General features: G+C 55.5%; 1 protein-coding gene across 3 annotated transcripts in view; it reads left to right on the top strand.

Annotated features, from left to right (window-relative positions):
* The window catches only part of SORCS2 (sortilin related VPS10 domain containing receptor 2), a 485,797-nt gene that overhangs the window by 386,315 nt on the left and 79,617 nt on the right, over window positions 1-19,865 (top strand). For all 3 annotated transcript variants that reach the window (XM_067735018.1, XM_067735020.1, XM_067735019.1), the window contains 3 exons: window positions 4,365-4,529; window positions 15,002-15,075; window positions 19,198-19,262. In XM_067735018.1, the coding sequence (XP_067591119.1) occupies window positions 4,365-4,529; window positions 15,002-15,075; window positions 19,198-19,262 (304 nt within the window). The remainder of the gene's footprint in view (window positions 1-4,364; window positions 4,530-15,001; window positions 15,076-19,197; window positions 19,263-19,865) is intronic.

Raw genomic sequence — 19,865 nt, 5'->3', positions numbered from 1 at the left:
AGGGCTCAGAAAATTTCAAAGAAACCATTTTCATTATCACACTTGGATTTTGTGACGCTCTGAGATTTTAAAATCCGATTCTGAATTACCAGTGGTGATGTTGGGGGTGTGTTGATCCTGCTGGGCATTCCAGCCACAGGGGACAAGACACACAAAGGTGGTCAGGATGTGAACGGTCTCAGCTGGGATGCCGCCTGTTTGCCTTTGGTTATGCTGTCCTCTCTGGCTGAAACACCCTCCCCTGGGTCTGGATCAATTTTCCATTCGTTCTTCAAGGCTCGTCTGGGTATCGCCTCCTCCAGGAAGCCCTTCCTTTTGTTCTGCACCTGGATGGTATTTTCCCCCTGCTCTGCTCCCGTAAAGCCCTGTGCATACCTAAATCCTTGCTTGACCTTGCAGTTTTAGCAGCTGTGGAAGAATGAATGAATGCACGAACGAATGAGCCTTCATTGCTGTGTGAAGCTTGGAGTGGTGAACAGGAATAAGTGAATGAGATTATTTATGCCTTCTGCTCTCCAGGCTACTTAAATATCCCTAAGGATGTTTTCCTCCCAGAGGAGAAAAACAAACAAACAGTTCTCTTAGAGTCACAAACTGAGCTGGAATTGCTCATGCATGCATGCATGCATGCGTGCATTCCTTCGTGTATCCAGCAGGGCTTGGTTGACCTACAGCTTGGGGTCAGGCCTGTGCAGGCTGCTGGAGAAACCAAAAGATTCCCTACCTCTGAGATCAGGGGGCACAGTCTAGTGGGGGAGGTAAATAAGCAAATAGTTGTATTGTAAAAACATTGTGGAAAATGCATCACGAGCAGAGTGCTTTAATGAGCTTCCCTGGCCAGACGGCCCGGATGGAGCCGGGCGTGAGAGCTGCTGCCCTGGGGTGGGGCGCAGAGCCAGGCCGAGAGTGCCCAGTGGATACTGAATGAACCGTGCTGTATCCGGGAAAGATGTGGAAGGAGTCTTGGTGATTTATTTCATTTTTCCTGATTATCCAGGGAAGCCAGGTGCTGTGCAGAACATTTAGGAGTTGAAGGACGATGTCAAAGGAGACACAGGACCCCAAAAGACCTCCCAGTAGCCAGAGCTGGACCTATCTGGGCAGCAAAATAAGAAAATATTATTGGCTTCCCTGGTGGCGCAGTGGTTGGGAGTCCGCCTGCCGATGCAGGGGACCCGGGTTCGCGCCCCGGTCCGGGAGGATCCCGCGTGCCGCGGAGCGGCTGGGCCCGTGAGCCATGGCCGCTGAGCCTGCGCTTCCGGAGCCTGTGCTCCGCAGCGGCGGGGGCCACAGCAGTGAGAGGACCGCGTACCGCAAAAAAAAAAAAAAAGAAAAAGAAAAAAGAAAATATTATTGAAATACAACTCAAAGCATAAACTAAATATTTGTGGGTTCATAGTGATATAAATACATGATTGAATAAGTAAATAAATGGGGGAGAAAAGACAAATCTCCCAGGCGGAAGAATTCCATATAATGTATATAGCTACTCCACCCTCCAGGAGGGCCGCCTGCCTCTCCCCTCCCTCCCGCCCCCAGGTGTGGGCTGCGCAAGACGACTTCCTCCCAAAGGGACAGGATGGAAGCAGGGAGGAATGGAGTAACGTTACAGGGAGACGCCTGGCCACTGCCACCTGGCCAGCGAGGGCAGCATCGTCAGTGACAGGTCATGTCCACTGCACGTCCACTGCAATGAGGGAGGCACCCCTCATTTTGCTCCTTTCCCCCCCAAAACTCAGAACCACGGCATCAGCACAAGAAAAATATCAAACAGACCCAAATGGGGAGGGTCTACTGCAAAACCGCCAGCCAGTCCTCAAAGCTGCCGTGTCATTAACAGCAAAGAAAGCCTGAGAAACTGTCACCACCCGGAAGAGCTGGAGGAGACATGACAACTAATGTCGTCACGTGGGAACCTGGAGCAGGGACAGAAAAAAACGTTGGTGGAAAAACGGGTGAAATGTAGCGTGTAGTTTAGATGAGACCAATGTATCGATGGTTGGGTCCTTAGTGGTGACGGATGTATGATCCTGACGTCAGCTGTTCATGAAAGAGGAAGCGGGGTGTGTGTCACGTGGGAACTCTCTGTGCTATCTTTGCAACTTTTCTGTAAATCTAAAACTATTCTAAACTAAAAAGTTTATTTAAAAATGTTTAAAAAGTCCTTCTAAACCCACCACTATTAACATCCCCCTGTGTTTCTTTCCATTCTCTTTTTAAAATGAAGATGTAATTGACATACGACATTATCTTAGTTTCAGGCGTGCAACATAATAATTCGATGTTTGTCTTGTGAAATGATCACAATAAGTCCAGTTGACATCTGTCACCATAGTTACAGAATTATTTTTCTTCTGATGAGAACTTTTAAGATCTACTCTCATAGCCACTTTCAAATATGCAGTATAGTTTTATTGATTATACCCACCGTGCCGTACTTATTTATCTTATAACTGGACGTTTGTACCTTTTGATCCCTTTCACCCGTTTTGCCTACCCTCCTCCCCCCACCAGTCTGTTCCCTGTATCTATGAGCTTGGTTTTTTTTTTCCTTTTTCCTTTTAGATTCCATACATAAGTGAGATCACACGGTACTTGCTTTCTCCTTCTGATTTATTTTACTTAGCATAACGTCCTTAACGTCCATCCATGTTGTCACAAATGCCAAGTTTCATTCTTTTTTATGGCAGAATAATCATCCTTCCATTCTTCTTTCTATGCATTTTCCACTGATAAAATTATACTTACCTTTATACACCTACCATTGACAAAACTATGATATACTTCCTTACAATTTTGTCAGTGTGAAATGTACAGAAATTAGACTCGCTTATAATTTTGTGCCCTGCTTTTTAAATGTCACGTGTGCATGAGCTCTCTTGTCACTAAACATTCTCTGTAAACATCTGTACACGCTCTCTGGCTCCCCTGACCATTCTCCCCCGCCCCATGTTTCCCGCATGTAAATCACACCATGAGGAACATCTCCGAGCACATCTTTGCAGGAATCAGGCTCCACGACCCGCCGTTTTCTGGGGACAGAAGGCTTTCGTGCTGGAGGAGATGAATGACCGCCCCTGGGGAGCTCATTAGGTTTCCCTGGAAAGAAAGAACACACTGGGTTATCATTTGTTCACACGAGACAGGAGTTTTGTGCAGTTCATTGATTGGTGCTCTCTGTGTTTAATTGTCTTCTAGAGCAATGTGGGAGGTTGAGGAAGGCCATCCTGGGGGGGCATCTCATTGCCCCACGCCCTCCCGGGGAAAGCCACCCATTTTGTGGACAAGGAAACTGAGGCACAGAGGGTGTTTGGTCACAGAGACATGGATTTGAACTGGGTTATCTGGAGACGGAGTGTGTGCCCCCAGCCCCCTACTCCACCAGCACACATGGTTCATTCACTCATCCCCTCATTCCCTCATTCATTCATCTGACTGCTGGAGTGCCCAGGCCCTGCAGGGGTGGGCTGGGGAGGGGGTCAGTAGTGACCTCCACAGACATGGCCCCTGGCCCAACAGGGCCTCAGTCCCTGGCGAGGAGGCCGCTTCCATGAAATGGGGTGAACGTGTGATGGGCAAGTCCTGGGTCCCCAGCAGCCTTGTGGCAGGAGCTCAGCCCAACCTGGGTTGAGGAAGGCCCACCCCAGGGTGGGGCTGTGGCCTATGCTGAGCATGGCCAGGGTGCAGGTGGAGGCTGGGAGGGAGGCCGGTCCAGGAAGGGCCTGGGGACCCTGATAGGGGGGTTGGTGTCTCCTTGGGGCTCCCAGGAACCATGAAGTTTCTACAAGGCCCATGTGTAGGAGACCCCCTGGCTTCCTGTGTGGGGAACGGACCTTCTGATGATGCTGGAGGTGGGAGTCGGGGCCACAGCGCTGGAGGGTGAACCACGCGGCTCGCGGCCCCTCCACCCCGCGTGCTGGTGCTCCTGGCACTGTCGCAGCCCACCCGGCCGGTCGACCTTCTCTGGCACCAGGGACACAGGAGCTCTCCCGTGTCCCTCCGAGGGGCCCTGTCATTCCACCAAGTGACCGCAGGGCGAGGCAGCCTCCCAGATGGCCCCTGCCTCCTGGGTGTACTTGACAGTAAGCCCTCCCCACTGTAGAGATGTCGGCCGGGCAGGTCAGTGTGCTGGGGCGGCCGTACCAAAGTACCACAGGTGAGGCTGCGAACCACAGGAATCTGTCGTCTCGGTTCTGGAGGCCGGAAATCGGAAGCCAGGTGTCGGCAGGGCTGGTTCCCTCTCGGGGCTGCGGGGAACCCATTCCAGGCCCCCTCCCGGCTTCTGGCAGCTCCAGCAGCCCTTGGCTTGTGGGCGCATCGCCTGATCTCCACGGGGAGGCCTCACGCCCCACCATGTGTTTCAGATCATCCTCGTGAGCTCCGCTCTCAGCGACCGGGACCAGAGCCTCTTCCTTAGCACGGACGAGGGCGCCACCTTCCAGAAGCAGCTCATCCCCTTCTCCGTGGAAACGTTCATCTTCCACCCCCGGGTAGAGGACAAGGTGCTGGCCTACACCCGGGAGGGCAAGGTAAGCAGGCCTGGAGCCTTTCCGTCACGTGGGGCCCGGGACCCCCATCATCCCCTTCTCCCCTGGGCCGTGTGGTTGGACGCCACCAGCAGCTCGAGGCTTTGCAGGAGAACCGAGCGGGGGAGGTGAGCGGCGCACTTGGCACACATGGGCCCGAGAGCCGGTCGATAGATAGTGGGTGATCATGAGGACCCTTCCACTCTGCCCCCCTCTCTCTGCACTCCAGCCACAGGGCCTTCCTCTACTTCCAGAACATTCCACGCACCCTCCCACGCCAGGCCCTCCCCTCAGCCTGGAGGCCTCTTCCACCACCACCATGAGAGTGTATCGTCCTTCAGACCCCAGAGCAGCGTCCCCTCCTCTGAGGCGCAGAGCAGCAGGGCCCCAGGAACACAGGGCACCTTCACAGGGCGACAGAGGAGAGCGTAATGGGGGGCTCTCTCCAGGGCCAGCGCGGGTGGGCTAGGAGACACCCTGGGGCTGAGGGGGGAGCTTGCTGAGGGCCCGTGGAGGAGGGGCCCCCTGGCTGTAGGAAAGGGCTGTGTCGGTTTCCTGCGGCCACTGTAAGAAATGACCACAATACAATAGAAATGTATTCTCTCACAGTTTCGGAGACCAAAGGCCCAAAATCAGCTTCGTGGGGTGAACGCCAAGGTGTCTGTGGGCCCCCGCTCCCTCTGGAGGCTCTGGGGGGGATCCCTCCCTTGCCTCTCCCAGTCTCTGGAATTCTGTGGCGTGTGGAGGGGTCACTCGGATCTCCTAAGGCAGCGTCTTCAACCCTTCCAGCTGCATCTTCACGTTGCCGCGCGCGTGTGTGACCCAGGATAATCTTCCCAACTAAACATCTTCACTGAATCACACCCGCAGAGTCTTTATTTTCCTCCATCTGGTCCCACGCACAGGTTCCAGGGCTTATGACGTGGATGTTTTGGGGGGGCCTTTTTCAGCCAACCACCTTGCCCAGTAGGAGGCCAGGTCCCCAGAGCCATAAGGAACGGGCAAGGAGGAGGCTGGTCCAGGAGAGGGTCGCTCAGCCCCTAGGAACTGCGGCTGGGCAGTCGGAGAACAGGAGTCACGGTACCCAGCTCTCTCCCCTCCCGCCCTCCGGTCTTCTGCTGGTGCCTCCCGTGGTCTGAGTCCCACCAGAAGCCAGAGAGAAGGAGCCTGTGGATGCCGTCTACACAGGGCAAGCCCCCAGGGTTGGGAAAAGGTGGAGAAGGCAGAGCCGGGTCTGGACTAGATGGAAGCTGTCCAGATCGGGCGCTTCCTCGGCAGCCCCCAGGCCTGCTTGGGACCCACGGTGCCACACTCTCCCGGATTCCAGTGCCTCTCTTTCCCAGGACTGTAATTACGTATTTGTGCCACTAGTTGATTATTGTCTGCGCCGAACACACACACTTGGGGTCAGCTGTTTGAGGGAAAGGGCTATGCCTGGTTTTTTTTCACCATTTTACCTCAAGTACCTGGCTGAAAATATTGGATGGATGGATGGAAGGATGGTGGATGGATGTGTGGATGGATGGAAGGATGGTGGATGGATGGTGGATGGATGGAAGGATGGTGGATGGATGGAAGGATGGTAGATGGATGTGTGGATGGATGGAAGGATGGTGGATGGATGGTGGATGGATGGAAGGATGGTGGATGGATGGTGGATGGATGGAAGGATGGTGGATGGATGGAAGGATGGTGGATGGATGGATGGATGGTGGATGGATGGAAGGATGGTGGATGGATGGAAGGATGGTGGATGGACGTGTGGATGGATGGATGGAAGGATGGTGGATGGATGGATGCATGGGGGGATGGGTGGATGAATGGATGAATGAATGAATGAATGAATTTCTACCATCAGGGATCACCCAGGTCAGGGACCTCCACATGGAGGCTCCTGGCTGGCCTGAGCCGTGGCTGTCTACAGGACCTGGCCTCCTCGCTGGTCCTCAGTTTCGTGTATCTGCTTTGACCTGGAATACATCACACCCACTCACACATCACTGGCCAAAGCAAGTCTTGTGCCAAGGTCTGGTCCTTGCAAACCGACTGAATTTCAGGATGTCCCTGAAATCCCCTGGCCTCACAGGCGGCCTCTGCTCTGGGTGCTTTCCTTTGGAGCAGCGTGTGTTCTGGGTATTAATCGTGCTACTTAGCCTTCCATGTATTTAGACTAAAGCACAGTCACAGAGACTTATTTTCCCACAGAGACTGACTGCATTACAATTGCTCTTTAATTCATGGTGCCCTGAAACATTAATGGAGCTGAAATCTCAGTTATTTTCTTTGGGTCTTTTCTGTGACTACGAGGAAAGGAAAAAGAGGGAAGAAAGGTTTCACTGTGGTTGTAAAAGGAATGAGGAATTTGAGGACATTAATAACAGTGACAGCAGGGCTGTTTTTTTAGGCATTATGGTTTCAGCAGGATGGTTGGTCGGACAACACTGACTTTGACGCCAACAGACCTGGTGTGATAGGTAGGCGTCTGCTGCTATAATGCTGAGTAACACACAGCTCCAAACCTCAGTGGCTCACAACAGCAAGCATTCTTTCTTATTCTTGCATCTGCGAGTCAGCGGGGGTCCTGCCGGGCTCGCTTGGGACTGACTAGACAGGCGTGCCTCCTGGCAGGTTTCAGGTCTCTCGCTCTGGAACCAGCGGTTACTTGCAGACATGCCGTTCTCATGATGGAGGGCAGAGGCTCCGAGGGGCAGCCGAAACCCATGAGAACCTCCGTGTTGACCTGGAAAACATCACATCCTTTCCCGCTGGGCAAAGCAAGTCATATGCCAAACCCAGAGTCCACAGGCTGGACCTAAATGTCTCGCTCACAAGGACTTGTAGATTTTTACAAAAGCAAACGCTCTCTTCTATTCCCTCCCCTTCCTTTTCCTCCCAGATGCCTACCCCTTCCTCTAGCAAAGACTGTCCTTCTGCCCCTCAGACTGCCCTGTCTCCCTACTTCTAGTTCCCTCCTTTACTGTGTCATTAGAATTTGGGGTGCACTGAGGCTACCTTATTTGGAGCCTGGACAGCTTCCTTGGGTGAGAGCTGAATGCAGTGGGTTTTTTCTTTCAAGGTTCAGCAAATTGCATCAGGCTCCTGGGATCAAAAGGATGTGAGAGCTGGGCAATCCCTCCCCACGCCAGCTCGCTGGGGACCCCTGGCACGAAACTGACCAGCCTGTTCCCCTCTGCTCAGACCTCAGACCTGCTCACAGGCAGAGCCCGGGGCACTTACCTCTAAAACATCAATAGACCCACTCATGTTTTATTCTGCTTCCCATCGAGAACTTCCTCTGCTTCCCAGCACTGTGAGAAATTGGCCTGAGCCTGAGACTGCCTTCCAGAAACTTAGTAGAGGAGACAAGACACCTTGGATGGCCAATCAGGGAAGCCTTCCTGGAGGAGGGGGGTTGAACAGGGGCTTAGAGAATGAGTCAGGATGTAAGTTTACTTTTTAATACAACTTCAGAACCACAAAGATGATCGCACAAGAAAAGAAAGAAAAATGAACCCCTGCAATCCTCCAGCCCAAATGAAGACGCGTTTGCGTTTATATAGGCTGAAAAGGAGGAGGAGTGCTATCAAGGGGGTGGGTGGGGCGGGCAAGAGCTCTCTTAAGAAGGGATGAGTCTTGGGCTTCCCTGGTGGCGCAGTGGTTAAGAATCCGCCTGCCAATGCAGGGGACACGGGTGCCAGCCCTGATCCGGGAAGATCCCACATGCCACGGAGCAACTAAGCCCGTGCGCCACAACTACTGAAGCCTGCACGCCTAGAGCCCGTGCTTGGCAGCAGGAGAAGCCACCGCGATGGGAAGCCCGCACAGCACAACCAAGAGTAGCCCCCGCTCGCCACAACTAGAGAAAACCTGTGCGCAGCAACGAAGACCCAAGGCAGCCAAAAGTACAATAAATGTTTAAGAATAGATAAATTAATTTAAAAATAACTTTTAAAAAAAGGGAGAGGGTGCCGTCATCATGAGAACAGCTGTGTGCGCAGTGAGAACCTCACAGCTCAGAGTGTGTTCCTTTTTGCTCGGACTGTTGTGTTCGACAAGGCTCAGGGCAGGAAAGAGAACTCACTCTGGGTATTTTAAGCAGAAAAAGGATTTAGCGTGAGGCGTTGGGTGCTCTCTAAACTGTTGGGAGGGCTAGAGGTGCGGCTTCAGGCCAGACTCCCAAGGATCCTCCCAGAAGCCTGTGAAGCTGGGGGATTGGGAGCTCCACTGGGGTCACCAAGGTCAAGAACATGCAGCTGAGGCCGGAGTCCAGGCATCTGAAATCACCACTGCTGCAGCCCACACTGCCTGGGAACGTCCACAAAGACAGATTTGTCCAGCTGCTGCCTCCACCACATCTGCCCCTCCACCCCACAGAGCTGGAAGACGGATTCCGACCACAAGCCCATGAACTTGCTGGCCAGGAAAACAGAGTTACTGTATGAGCCAGCAATCCCACTCCTGGGCATATATCCAGAGAAAACTGTTATTCGAAAGATACATACACCCTCTATGTTCATAGCAGCACTATTCACAATAGCCAAGACATGGAAGCAACTTAAATGTCCATCGACAGATGAATGGATAAAGATGATGTGGTACATATATACAATAGGATGGAATATTACTCAGCCATAAAAAAGAATAAAAGAATGCCATTTGGGCTTCCCTGGTGGCGCAGTGGTTGAGAATCTGCCTGCTAATGCAGGGGACATGGGTTCAAGCCCTGGTCTGGGTAGATCCCACATGCCGTGGAGCAACTAGGCCCGTGAGCCACAACTACTGAGCCTGCGCGTCTGGAGCCTGTGCTCCGCAACAAGAGAGGCCGCGATAGTGAGAGGCCCGCGCACCGCGATGAAGAGTGGCCCCCGCTTGCCACAACTAGAGAAAGCCCTTGCACGGAAACGAAGACCCAACACAGCCAAAAATATATAAATAAACAAATGTGGGGTTTAAAAAAAAAAAAAGAATGCCATTTGCAGCAACATGCATGGACTTGGAGATTATCATACTAAGTGAAGTAAGTCAGACAGAGAAAGACATATACCATGTGGCATCACTTATGTGTGGAATCTAAAAAAAAATAGATACAAATAAACTTATTTACAAAACAGAAACAGAGCCACAGACATAGAAAACAAACCTATGGATATGTTAGGAGGCTGGGATTAACATATACACACTACTGTATATAAAATAGATAAACAACAAGGCCCTACTGTATGGCACAGGGAGCTCTACTCGATATTTTGTAATAATATTTTGTAATCTATTCCTTTATAAGGGAAAAGAGTCTGAAAAAGAATATATATATACATATATACATATGCATATATATAAAACTGAATCACTGTGCTGTACACCTGAAACTAACACAACATTGTACGTCAACTGTACTTCAATATAATAAAATAAAATAAATGGCCCAAGGCAGCAGGGAACTGCCTCCATGGCCCCTTCCAAACCTCGCATGCGCGCATCTATCTGACCCAGAATTCTAGCTGCAAGGGAGTCTGAGCAATGTTGGATCTCAGCTTTTCAGCCTTTGCAGTATGCCCAGGTGCCCTACAGCAAGGGAAGGAAGGATGCTGAGTTCCAACCATCATACCCAACCTACCACTGAAAGCCGGGTGGAATTGCAATGCTTCTAATAATTGTGTGAGGCCTAATGGCACACATGTCTGTGAATGGAATGCACCTTCCCTCTGACTTCACCCTCCTCCTTTCCCTTTATTTCTCCCTTGTTCTCACTTCTGATCGTTTTACCTTTACATCAGATCAGAATATCTTCTGATCATTTTATTTTTCTTAGAGGAGTGGTCTAGAGGAAGTCGACCCTTCCCCAGGACATTGCTGTGCGGGTTTTAGCTGCAGTAACTAGGATGTCCCTGATGTGTTTATTTGCCGGTGTTTGTCCTTTATTCAGCAGAAATGTTCTATTTCTGCAGCAGTTGGTTGTGTGTTATGTAATCACCTCCCATGAGAGCAAATTGGAAAGGCTTCATGAAGTTCTGGGGCAGATGTCATAAATGCAAGTGCGTCGGTGGTGATGGCAACGATAACGCCATCCGTTAATCCGGAGGTTACATAATCCTGAGACTGATGGCCTCAGACTCCTTTTTATTCACTTATTGCCTGAGGATATGAGCTGTGCTCTCCCGATTTGCAGATGAGTAAAGTGAGACTGTCCTGAGAGGAAGGAGTCGGCCGGGGGGTGGGAGAGGGGAAGAGGGGTGTTCCAGGCAGAGGGAACCACATGTGCGAAGGCCTAGAGGCAAGAGAGAGAAAAAAGGTGGGTCAGCAAACAGCAGGTGCTCAGCAAACAGCAAGTCGGCCTCCAGGTGCTGGGCCTCAGTCTGTGCAAACGTGAGAAAACAGCAAGAGTTGAGTACAGCAGGAGCCTGGGGCTTGAGGGATTTGGGGAGGGGACACTGGCTCTAAGTAGCCAGGGTTTGGGGAGCCCTGGAGGGGTAGCTGGGGGCAGCGGCTGGCACCGGGTGGAAGACAGACTGAGATGCAGACTCTCAGCCTCTTTGAGTAAGAAAATCTCGCAGCCTGAGTGTTTTCTCCCTGCAGATGAGAGCAGAGGAGAGGAGCTTAACAAAGAAAACTCCCAAGTTTAAGAAAAAGGGACACAACTGTTATGCAATTGTCACCAGGTCACAAAGTGTCAGTCAGACAACTATTCAGAGTGACTCTCTTTCTAGAGGCTCTCGGTGATTTTTATGGGTGGGGACAGCCATCCTGAAGTGGGGCGTCTTCTCACAAGACCCCGAGGTTAGGAGATGACCTGTTCAAGGAGGAATCACTCACGCAGGGGCCGGTCTGCAATCCTGCAGCCGCGGGGATGAGGGAGAGAATGTTTTCCTGAAATTTCTCTCCTAGGCAGCTGGGGAATCTGTAGTTTTCTGGGCTGCTGTTGGCAAGGGGGAAAGGCGATTCGGACACCCCAGAGCGACAATGTGGGCAGGAGCGGGACTGAACAGCATTGCGGGGCCAAGAGGGAGTGTTACACTCACATCTGCAGTCTCCGTCTCGCCCCGGGCAGCTCTGTCTAGGAGGACGGTGGGCACGACGCTCAGTCCGGGGGCGTCAGAGCCCCAGTTCAGCGCATGCCTTGCCTGCCTGAAGTCCTGACACGTGGGACCCACTTGAACCCTCCTGAAGGAGGATGTCACCCATGTTACAGCTGAGAAAAGCCGAGGTTCACCTGGGTGACTCCAGGAAGGGAGGGCAGGGATCTGAGCCCAGGTGTGCCGGCCCCAAGCTTGGGAGACAGGGGCCTGGGTTTCCGTGTTGCCGTTGGGGACTGCCCAGCCATTCTGGAGAGGGAGGAGGAGGCCAGGCCTCCTCCAGCAGGAGAAGGACCACTCCCCATCCCATTAGCCTCCCAAATAGAGCAGACAGAGGGCCACCACGTGAGCAGAGCTGCCACCACCTGCTTAACTCTTCCCTGACTCCCCACGCCTGAGAGGTGAAGTCACAGCTCTGCCCCGTCCGCAGCACCTGGCTGTGCGCCTCACTTTTGCACAGACTGAGGCCCAGCACCTGGAGGCCGACTTGCTGTTTGCTGAGCACCTCCCACCCCCCTACCTCCTGCTCCCAGGCCTGTGCTCGGGAACTCCCTCCCCCTGGAAGGGCCTCTGCCCTCCTCTGCCTGCAGACATCCCCACGACCCCGAAGAGGCACTGACACCAGGCAACAGGCGGTGTCCAGGGAGGAACAAGGAGCCTGCAGATGGCTCATGGAGGGACCCTAACCCGGGGAGTTGGTCACAAAGGCATCGGAAGGGCAACAGGCGCAGAACAGGATGACGGTTTACCCCCAGAACAGAGGCTGCAGACATCCCCGCCACCCCCGGGCTGGAGCGGAGGGGAGGGGTATGTGGGGGCCAGGATCCCACATGCGCGCGCGTGTGTGTGTACGTGTGTGTATGCACGCTCCAGCCCCATGGGGCCAGGACCCAACGGGCGCCGGCTCCCTGCCTACCACCAGGCTCCAGTGAGGACTGGGGGGTTCAGGGGGCAAGTGAAAGTACGTGTTTGCTCGTGTGTGTGCGTGTGTGTCTGTGGGTGCGTGCACGCGTAGTTGTGTCTCTGTGTTTGTGTGCATGTGTGTAAGCACGTGCATGTCTGTGTCTGGGTGGCACGTGCGCTTGTGCGTCTCCCTGTGTATATATGCTTGAGTGTGTGAGCTTGTGTGTATACGTGTATCTGTGCACATGTGGGCTTCTGTGTGTCTGTCTCCGTGTGTGCATGTCTGTGAGTACACGTATGCATTGTAGGGGTGCTCGCACACGTGTTTCTGTGTGAGCTGTCCCAGGGCCCTGGACACCATCCTCCCTCCTGCTCCCCCAGCGTCTGGCAAGTGTCTGTGCTCAGGGACAATCCTTTGCCTTCGGGTCTGTCGTTTCTCCTCCTGGACCACGAGCTTTGCAGACGCAGGGCCGGGTGTGGCTCAGCCCCGGAGCTCTGGGCCGGGGAGCCTGTGCTGTACTTGGTTTCTCTTGGCCTCCAGGGCGTGGAGACGCATCTGGGGAAGCACCAGGGCTGTGATGGGGAAGCTCACACCTATCACGGCCACCTCTTGCACGTCACACTGGCTCCCAGGGCCTTGGTTTGAGAAATGCAGCTATTGAGGGGCTTCCCTGGAGGCGCAGTGGTTAAGAATCGACCTGCCAATGCAGGAGACACAGGATCGAGCCCTGGTCCGGGAAGATCCCACATGCCGCGGAGCAACTAAGCCCGTGCGCCACAACTACTGAGCCCGCGTGCCACAACTACTGAGCCCACGTGCCTGGAGCCCGTGCTCCACCAAGAGAAGCCACCGCAGTGAGAAGCCCACGCACCTCAACAAAGAGTAGCCCCTGCTCGCGGCAACTAGAGAAAACCCGCGTGCAGCAACGAAGACCCAACGCAGCCAAAAATAAATAAAATAAAATTTATAAATTTATTAAAAAAAAAGAAAAGAAATGGAGCTATTGAGTCCCAGTGGAGGTTTGTGCAGGATGGAGCGGGTGCTCCAGTGTCGGTACTCCTCCCCCTGCCCTGTCCTGTGGTCCCCAGAGAGCTGTCCCCTCCCTCCCCTTCAGGTCTTGCCCTGTGGCCCTGCAAGCATTTCCCAAGCCCAGTCTGCTCGTTCAAGGCTCTGTCCCCACCCGAGGTCCCCAGGCCAGAGCCCTGGACGCGGCCTCCCCTTCCCTCCTCCCAGGACCTGTTCAGCTCTCTAAACAGGTCCCTTCCGGAGCCCTTTCCTCCTCTCCATGAGCCTGCAGCCCAGGGCCGGACCGAGGCCTGGCCTCCCTGGGGCCTCCCTGCCTCTGCCCCACGGCAGCTGGCCTCAGCCCTCCTGAGAGCCTCATCGTGTCCAGCGGCCTGGTGGTCTCAGACAGGGCTGGCTGTGTACTTTACAGGGTCCAGTGCAAAATGAGAAACGTTTAACAACTGGGACAAACCCTTTCTTCCATGGTCTTTTTCCAGCTGTCACGGTGTCTTTATGAACTACTAATATCATACTCCCTGTGCACAGGGACACAGGCAGGGTGGACGCAGACCTCCCAGGCTCCCAGGGCCTCAGGACTCAGCGCAAGGCCACCCAAGCTTGACCCTCCCCAGGCCCAGGCGCCCCCCCACCCCGGGTGGAAGGCGGCAGCGGCCCTGGAGGCGCTGGCAGAGCCACAGGAACCCGGGCTCCGAGCCCCACACCAGCTCATTGCTCCATCCGGCTCTGCTCACAGATCTCGAGTTCAGAGATAAAATTATTGGGTCTTTCGGGCTTCCCTGGTGGTGCGGTGGTTGAGAGTCCGCCTGCCGATGCAGGGGACACGGGTTCGTGCCCCGGTCCGGGAAGATCCCACATGCCGCGGAGCGGCTGGGCCCGTGAGCCATGGCCGCTGAGGCTGCGCGTCCGGAGCCTGTGCTCCACGACGGGAGAGGCCACAACAGTGAGAGGCCCGCGTACTGCAAAAAAAAAAAAAAAAATTAGGTCCTTCAAGTTAGCGACCGCAGAGCATTAAACCCCAAGCACAGGCCCTGGGCTACCGTAGTGGTCAAGGCCCCAACCAGGCTTCAGACGTCTCTGCTGTGTCCTGAACTGACCATCTCACCTTTCCTGCTCCCTCCTCCAGAGCGCCCTCCCTCCGCCCCACATGCATAAAGGACATTCAGGTCCCTCCTGGGTGCCTGCACTCAGACACACCTCCTCCAGGGACCTCTGCCCCTGTCTCTGGGCTCCTACCAGCCAGCCTGGGGTCGAGACTGGCCCTTTATGGAGCCCCCGTGCCTGACCTTCCGCCTCTCGGAGGCTGGTCTGTACCCACCTGGAGCACAGGGCCTGCCCCCAACAGGTCCTCGCCAGGTGGGACAGGACCGGCCAGCCTCCCCCGGGGCAGTCATCACCCAGGGGTGACGCAGCTTTCAGGAGAGGCTCACTCCTCATGTCACGACCGAACTTTTCTCTCTCCTCCTTCTGCCTTAAAGCTCTACGTATCGTCTGACCTGGGGAAGAAGTGGACTCTTCTGCAGGAGCGAGTGACCAAAGACCATGTGTTCTGGTGAGCATGCCCCCGCCAGGACCCAGGGAGCCCCGGCAAGGCCAAGTCAGCCCCCTCGGCCCCCAGCTCAGGTCCCCCACCTTCTCTTCTCCGCCCCAGCCCTGCCCTCCTCATCCCAGGGGGGCCTCCGGGGCATCCTCTCTCCTCTGCTGGGGCAGCGTAGGAAAGGGTTGAGAGCTGGGGCTTGGTGTCGCTCAGGCCACGCGCGCACCCACGAACCAGCTGTGCAGTTTCGCACACGTGAATCTCCCTCTCTGGGCCTCCAATTCCCCCATAGTAGGGAGAGGCACTAATGCACATAGAGCTGGCCCAGTGCCCGACACACAGCAGGCCTACCGTCCCCCTCACCACGGAACCCCCTCCCCCCTGCCCCTGCCTCTCCTGTCCTGGTCCCGACTCAGCCCCCCGCTGACGGCCCGGCGGTGCAGCCTTCCCTGCCCCATGCCTTGCTCGGCCTCTGCCGGTCTTGGACCCTCACTCCTGCCCCAGCCGGCGCCCGGGCCCCCTCCGTGTTGGTGTCATCTCTTGGGAGCCACTCAACCATCGATTTGCGTGGAGGTCTAGTTTCACTGCCTCAGCGAGAGGCTCCGGTGCTCAGGAAACGCCTGGATAAGCGAGTGAGGCCCGCGAGGATGAGACATGGACGAGGTCCAGGGCTTCTGCAGAGGGAGCAGAAGCCAAAGGCGGGGCTCAGAGCCCGCGCTGGCGCCCCTGACCCGGCTGCCACCCACCCCCCGCCTAAACTACCTCTGGAGATGCATGCAGTGACACACGTGCTCTTTCCACCAAATTGCGTTTTCCTGAGTGTGAAAATGACACACACTCACGTCCTCTCCTTTCTTATCTCATTTGGGCTGCACACATAGGGCCAGGCCTCCCAGCCAGGCGCAGCCCTGCGTCCCCAGGACAAACACCGTGGGAAGAGCTTCCCGTCCCGTCCTGTTCCGTCTGCGTCTTCATGCTAATCAGGGCCAGGAACTAGTTTGCAGACTCAGGGCCACAGGCTGAAGGGAAGCTTCGGTCTCGCCTCTGGAACAACGGCCTGGGGGTGTGCCTTCCGCCGCGGGGTGGGGGGCGGTGAGGGCTCCCTCCACGCGGCCGCCCTCGAGAGGTCCCGGGTCCTTCCTCGGAAACTGGAGCGCGGCATCAATCCCAGGCCCTGTCATTCTTGTCAACTGTTAGCCCGCAGGGGCTCAAGGAGGTGGGGAGGGGGGCCGGGAGGTGGGGTTTCTGAGCAGGGCGGCCTGGAAGGTTGGCAGATCAGGATTCGGGGGACTGGCGGGGAGCGGTTCTGCCAGTGTGTCCAGTCCCAGGGAGACCCCTGGGGCCACAGAGAGAAACAGCCCGCAGACACTGAAACCTGAGTTGGTGCTCATTCAGACACGTTGTCATCACGGGCAAATCAAATTACGTCTTCCCTCAGGTTTCTCAAATTGCTGCAAGTCGTCATGCGAGAGGGATAATCACGCCAGATACTTGTCTGCTCGGGGCCCGGGAGTCTCCCTGGGAACGTGGTGACAGCACAGGGACGGCGCCTCTTGTAAACAGTGAATAATGCTGTTTTGACAGCACTTCCAAGGCGCGCTCTGTTCTTGAACTGACAGCAGGAATCGCCAAAGCCCCGTGTTGTGTCTGACACTCAGACCCTTAATGTCTTGAGAAGCTCAAACAAATGAGCTCCTTAGACTGGCCTCGTGGGGCCGTGGCCGGAGGTTGGGAGACCTACTACGTTCTGGGCCCACGAATGCCCTGACGCGTCGCCTCCCTGCTAGTCTCTCAACGGCACTGGGACAAAATTATAAGGACCACCCCGCAGCATCACGTTGTGAACACTGACTGCACCGGGCACCAGACCTCGGGTCCCAGTGCATCCTCTTATGAGATCCACACAGCGGCACCCAACTGTCCTCCCCTTAGGTTACAGAGGGGGAAACGGTGGCCCAGAGGGGCCAGGGCACTTGTCCTAGGTCACGGGCCACGGCTGCCTCTGTCCGTAGCCAGTGACCTTGCCCTTGGCCCCTCTGCCGGGCAGTCTGGCCGCCTGCACTTCCCCAGGCGTTTCCAATTCTTCCTCCGGCCTCGAACCCGACCTCACCCGTAAAGCCTCAGCCTTCCACTTCCATGAGCTCCAGTGCCTGCCCAGGTGTGAGGCAAGTGGCGGTACTTCTGTCCTGAAGGGAGGTGAGGGGGAGACAGAGTTCACCCCACAACAGCCCTGGTGGCGGTGTCTTAGAGGGTTGACCAGAACTGTTTGCATCAGAGCTTCCCTTAGCATCTAAAGGAGTAGCAACCCACTCCCCGTGCTTTGTCGAGCCTGCGTGGCCACAGGTCTTCTCATGTGACTGCTGTTCCTAAACAATAGACCAAGGGCCTTCCCCAGATACTATCTTCGGGGACCTTGACAAACAAGAAGGCCCAGGGCTCAATGCTTGTCCTTTCCCCCGGGGAGCCAGGCTTCGTCTGAGGGTGTAAATACAGTTTCACATGGTCTTCAAAACCCGTGACCAAGGGTTTCTGGGGCAGGGACCTCAGGCCCACTGTGTTCCCTGCCTGGCGCAGGGCCTGGTGTGGGCGTGCTGGGAAGTGGCAGGGGAGAGGCTCCGATGGGGAGTGAGAGACAGAGGGAATGAGAGAGTGAGTGAGTGGATGAGTGACAGGCCGAGTGTCATGACCCCATTTACAGATGATGGCTGGTCAAATTAAATTCCATCTGCCCAGCTGAGGACCAGTCAGTGCTCCTGGTAAAGGGAACAATGTCTCTCTTTATTCAGAAAAGAGAGGAACATGTCAGGCAGGAGACCTCCTTCCAAGGAGCTTACAAATGGTTTATTCACAAAACCTAAATCAACACTTCACCTTGCGATGAAGAGACTCTATGGAAAGCCAGAGTGATTGACGCTGACACCCATGTTTGAAACATCACAGACTGCACATCCCGCCACGGGGGGCATCGTGGGTTTCCCCTGTCCACCTGGGACCACCTGGCCCCTGGAGGAGGTGAAGCAAACAGGCGCCCTGGTGCCAAGCCCGTTAGGAATCGGGTTGAGAGCTGAGAGAGGCCAGCTCCGGGGGCTGTCAATGGTGGGGACTGAGCAGTCAGTGGCAGGGACATCTCATTGGCCTGTCCTGGGTGCTGAGTGGCCGTGGGAAGTGACCTCTGCATCAGACTCTCCGTTTGTCTTTGGCAAAGTCAATGTGCTGCCTCAGGTTACTGTCCATGACAGGGTCAGCTTGGCGGATGGAGTTTAATAGTCAGACCGGCTGGAATGTACGTTATAACAAGTGTAATCAGCTCCCCACACCCATGACGCCCCGGGTTCTCTTGCTCTGGAGATGGCTGAGGTAGCTAGAAGGTTCTAGAGGGAGCTGACATACAGAACATGGCAGGAGATGACAGTCCAGTTGATACCTGGAACCGGAAAATCTGGGAAACCCTGGACCACATCACATCATCCGCTGAGAAACCTGCGCTTCACCTCCTGGGTGCCAGGCCCTGTGCTGGGCTGGCGGGGGTCAGCGCCGTCCCCAGCTCCCCTGGAGGATGCAGCCCAGTCCCTGCCCCCCCAGGGTGTGTCTTCGTCCCGTTCTTCTCGGGCCTTGTTGAATGCTCCGTCATGGGCAGCCACGGTCCCCCTGTGCTCCATGCACTCCCCGAACCCCTGGAGCATTTTGGTCAAGGGAGGGGCCCGCGGCTGAGAGCAGAGCCTTCCCAAGGATGTACTGTGAAGGGGGCACGAAGGGGAGCAGGAACAAGGGAGAAGGACCCTGGTGTGAATCCGGGTCTGCGCCCTCGGGGGACTTGTTCTGATCACTAACACACATGCACACGCGCACACACATACACACACCTACGCGCATACACACACCTACGCGCACGGATGTGAAAGTCTTCTCTAAACTACTCTAAATGGAAGAATGCCCAGCAAACCCTGGGCCCTGCAAGGCAGAGGCCGGGGCTCCATCGGCCTCCCAGGAGCAGGTGGGCTCTCGGGGAGGACTGTGTCCTCTGAGCCCCAGATCCTGGAGGCCACATGGCTGCCTGGGGCTCGGGAACCACACAGGCCCCGCGAGAAGGGCTTGGGGGCTCCGTGCCAGACGCCAGCCTCAGCCGTTCTTTTCCAGGGCTGTCTCTGGAGTGGACGCTGACCCAGACCTGGTCCACGTGGAGGCCCAGGAGCTCGGAGGAGGTAAGCCGGGAGGGCACAGGAGCCAGGCGCACCCACGTCTGCTCGCCCCGTGGCCGGCTCGGCTGCCCTCGTCCTTTGTGGCTGGCCCTGCACGGCTGACCTTGCTGTGTTACGATGTGGCATAATTTTAAGTGTGCTTGTTTTCCAAGCGGGGGTAAACTGAAGTCAAGGAGCTCCACTCCACTGGCAAAGTCTATTGAGAGGACAACTTGCTCTGGCCCCTGAGCATTGAGTGTTTCCCCATCTCTCAGCGCCCACCCTGCCCCCCACCAAGCTTGCTGAGTGCTGAGGTGGGGCAGGGCCTCCAATGGCTCCCCCCGCTCCAGTGGGGCAAGGAGCTTCGTGGCCGATGAGCCCAGGGGCCGTGCATGCTGTGAAAAAGGTCCTCTGTGCTCCTGGAGGAGTGGCACTGACGTCAGAACCATGGAATGTTCTAGAACATCAGAACCGAGAGGACCTGTAGATTGTGCCTTCATTCAACAAACACTGACTGAGTCCCCTGTGGACCAGGCCCAGGGCTGACCCTGCTGGGGATGCAGCAGGGTCCCCAGCAGGGTCAAGAACAAGACGCAGCCCTGCCCCTTGCCTGGTGGGACGTCCTGG

Source organism: Pseudorca crassidens, chromosome 4 (genome assembly GCF_039906515.1).
Source record: "Pseudorca crassidens isolate mPseCra1 chromosome 4, mPseCra1.hap1, whole genome shotgun sequence".
Classification (NCBI taxonomy): domain Eukaryota; kingdom Metazoa; phylum Chordata; class Mammalia; order Artiodactyla; family Delphinidae; genus Pseudorca; species Pseudorca crassidens.
This window is presented reverse-complemented; position numbering and strand designations above follow the sequence as displayed.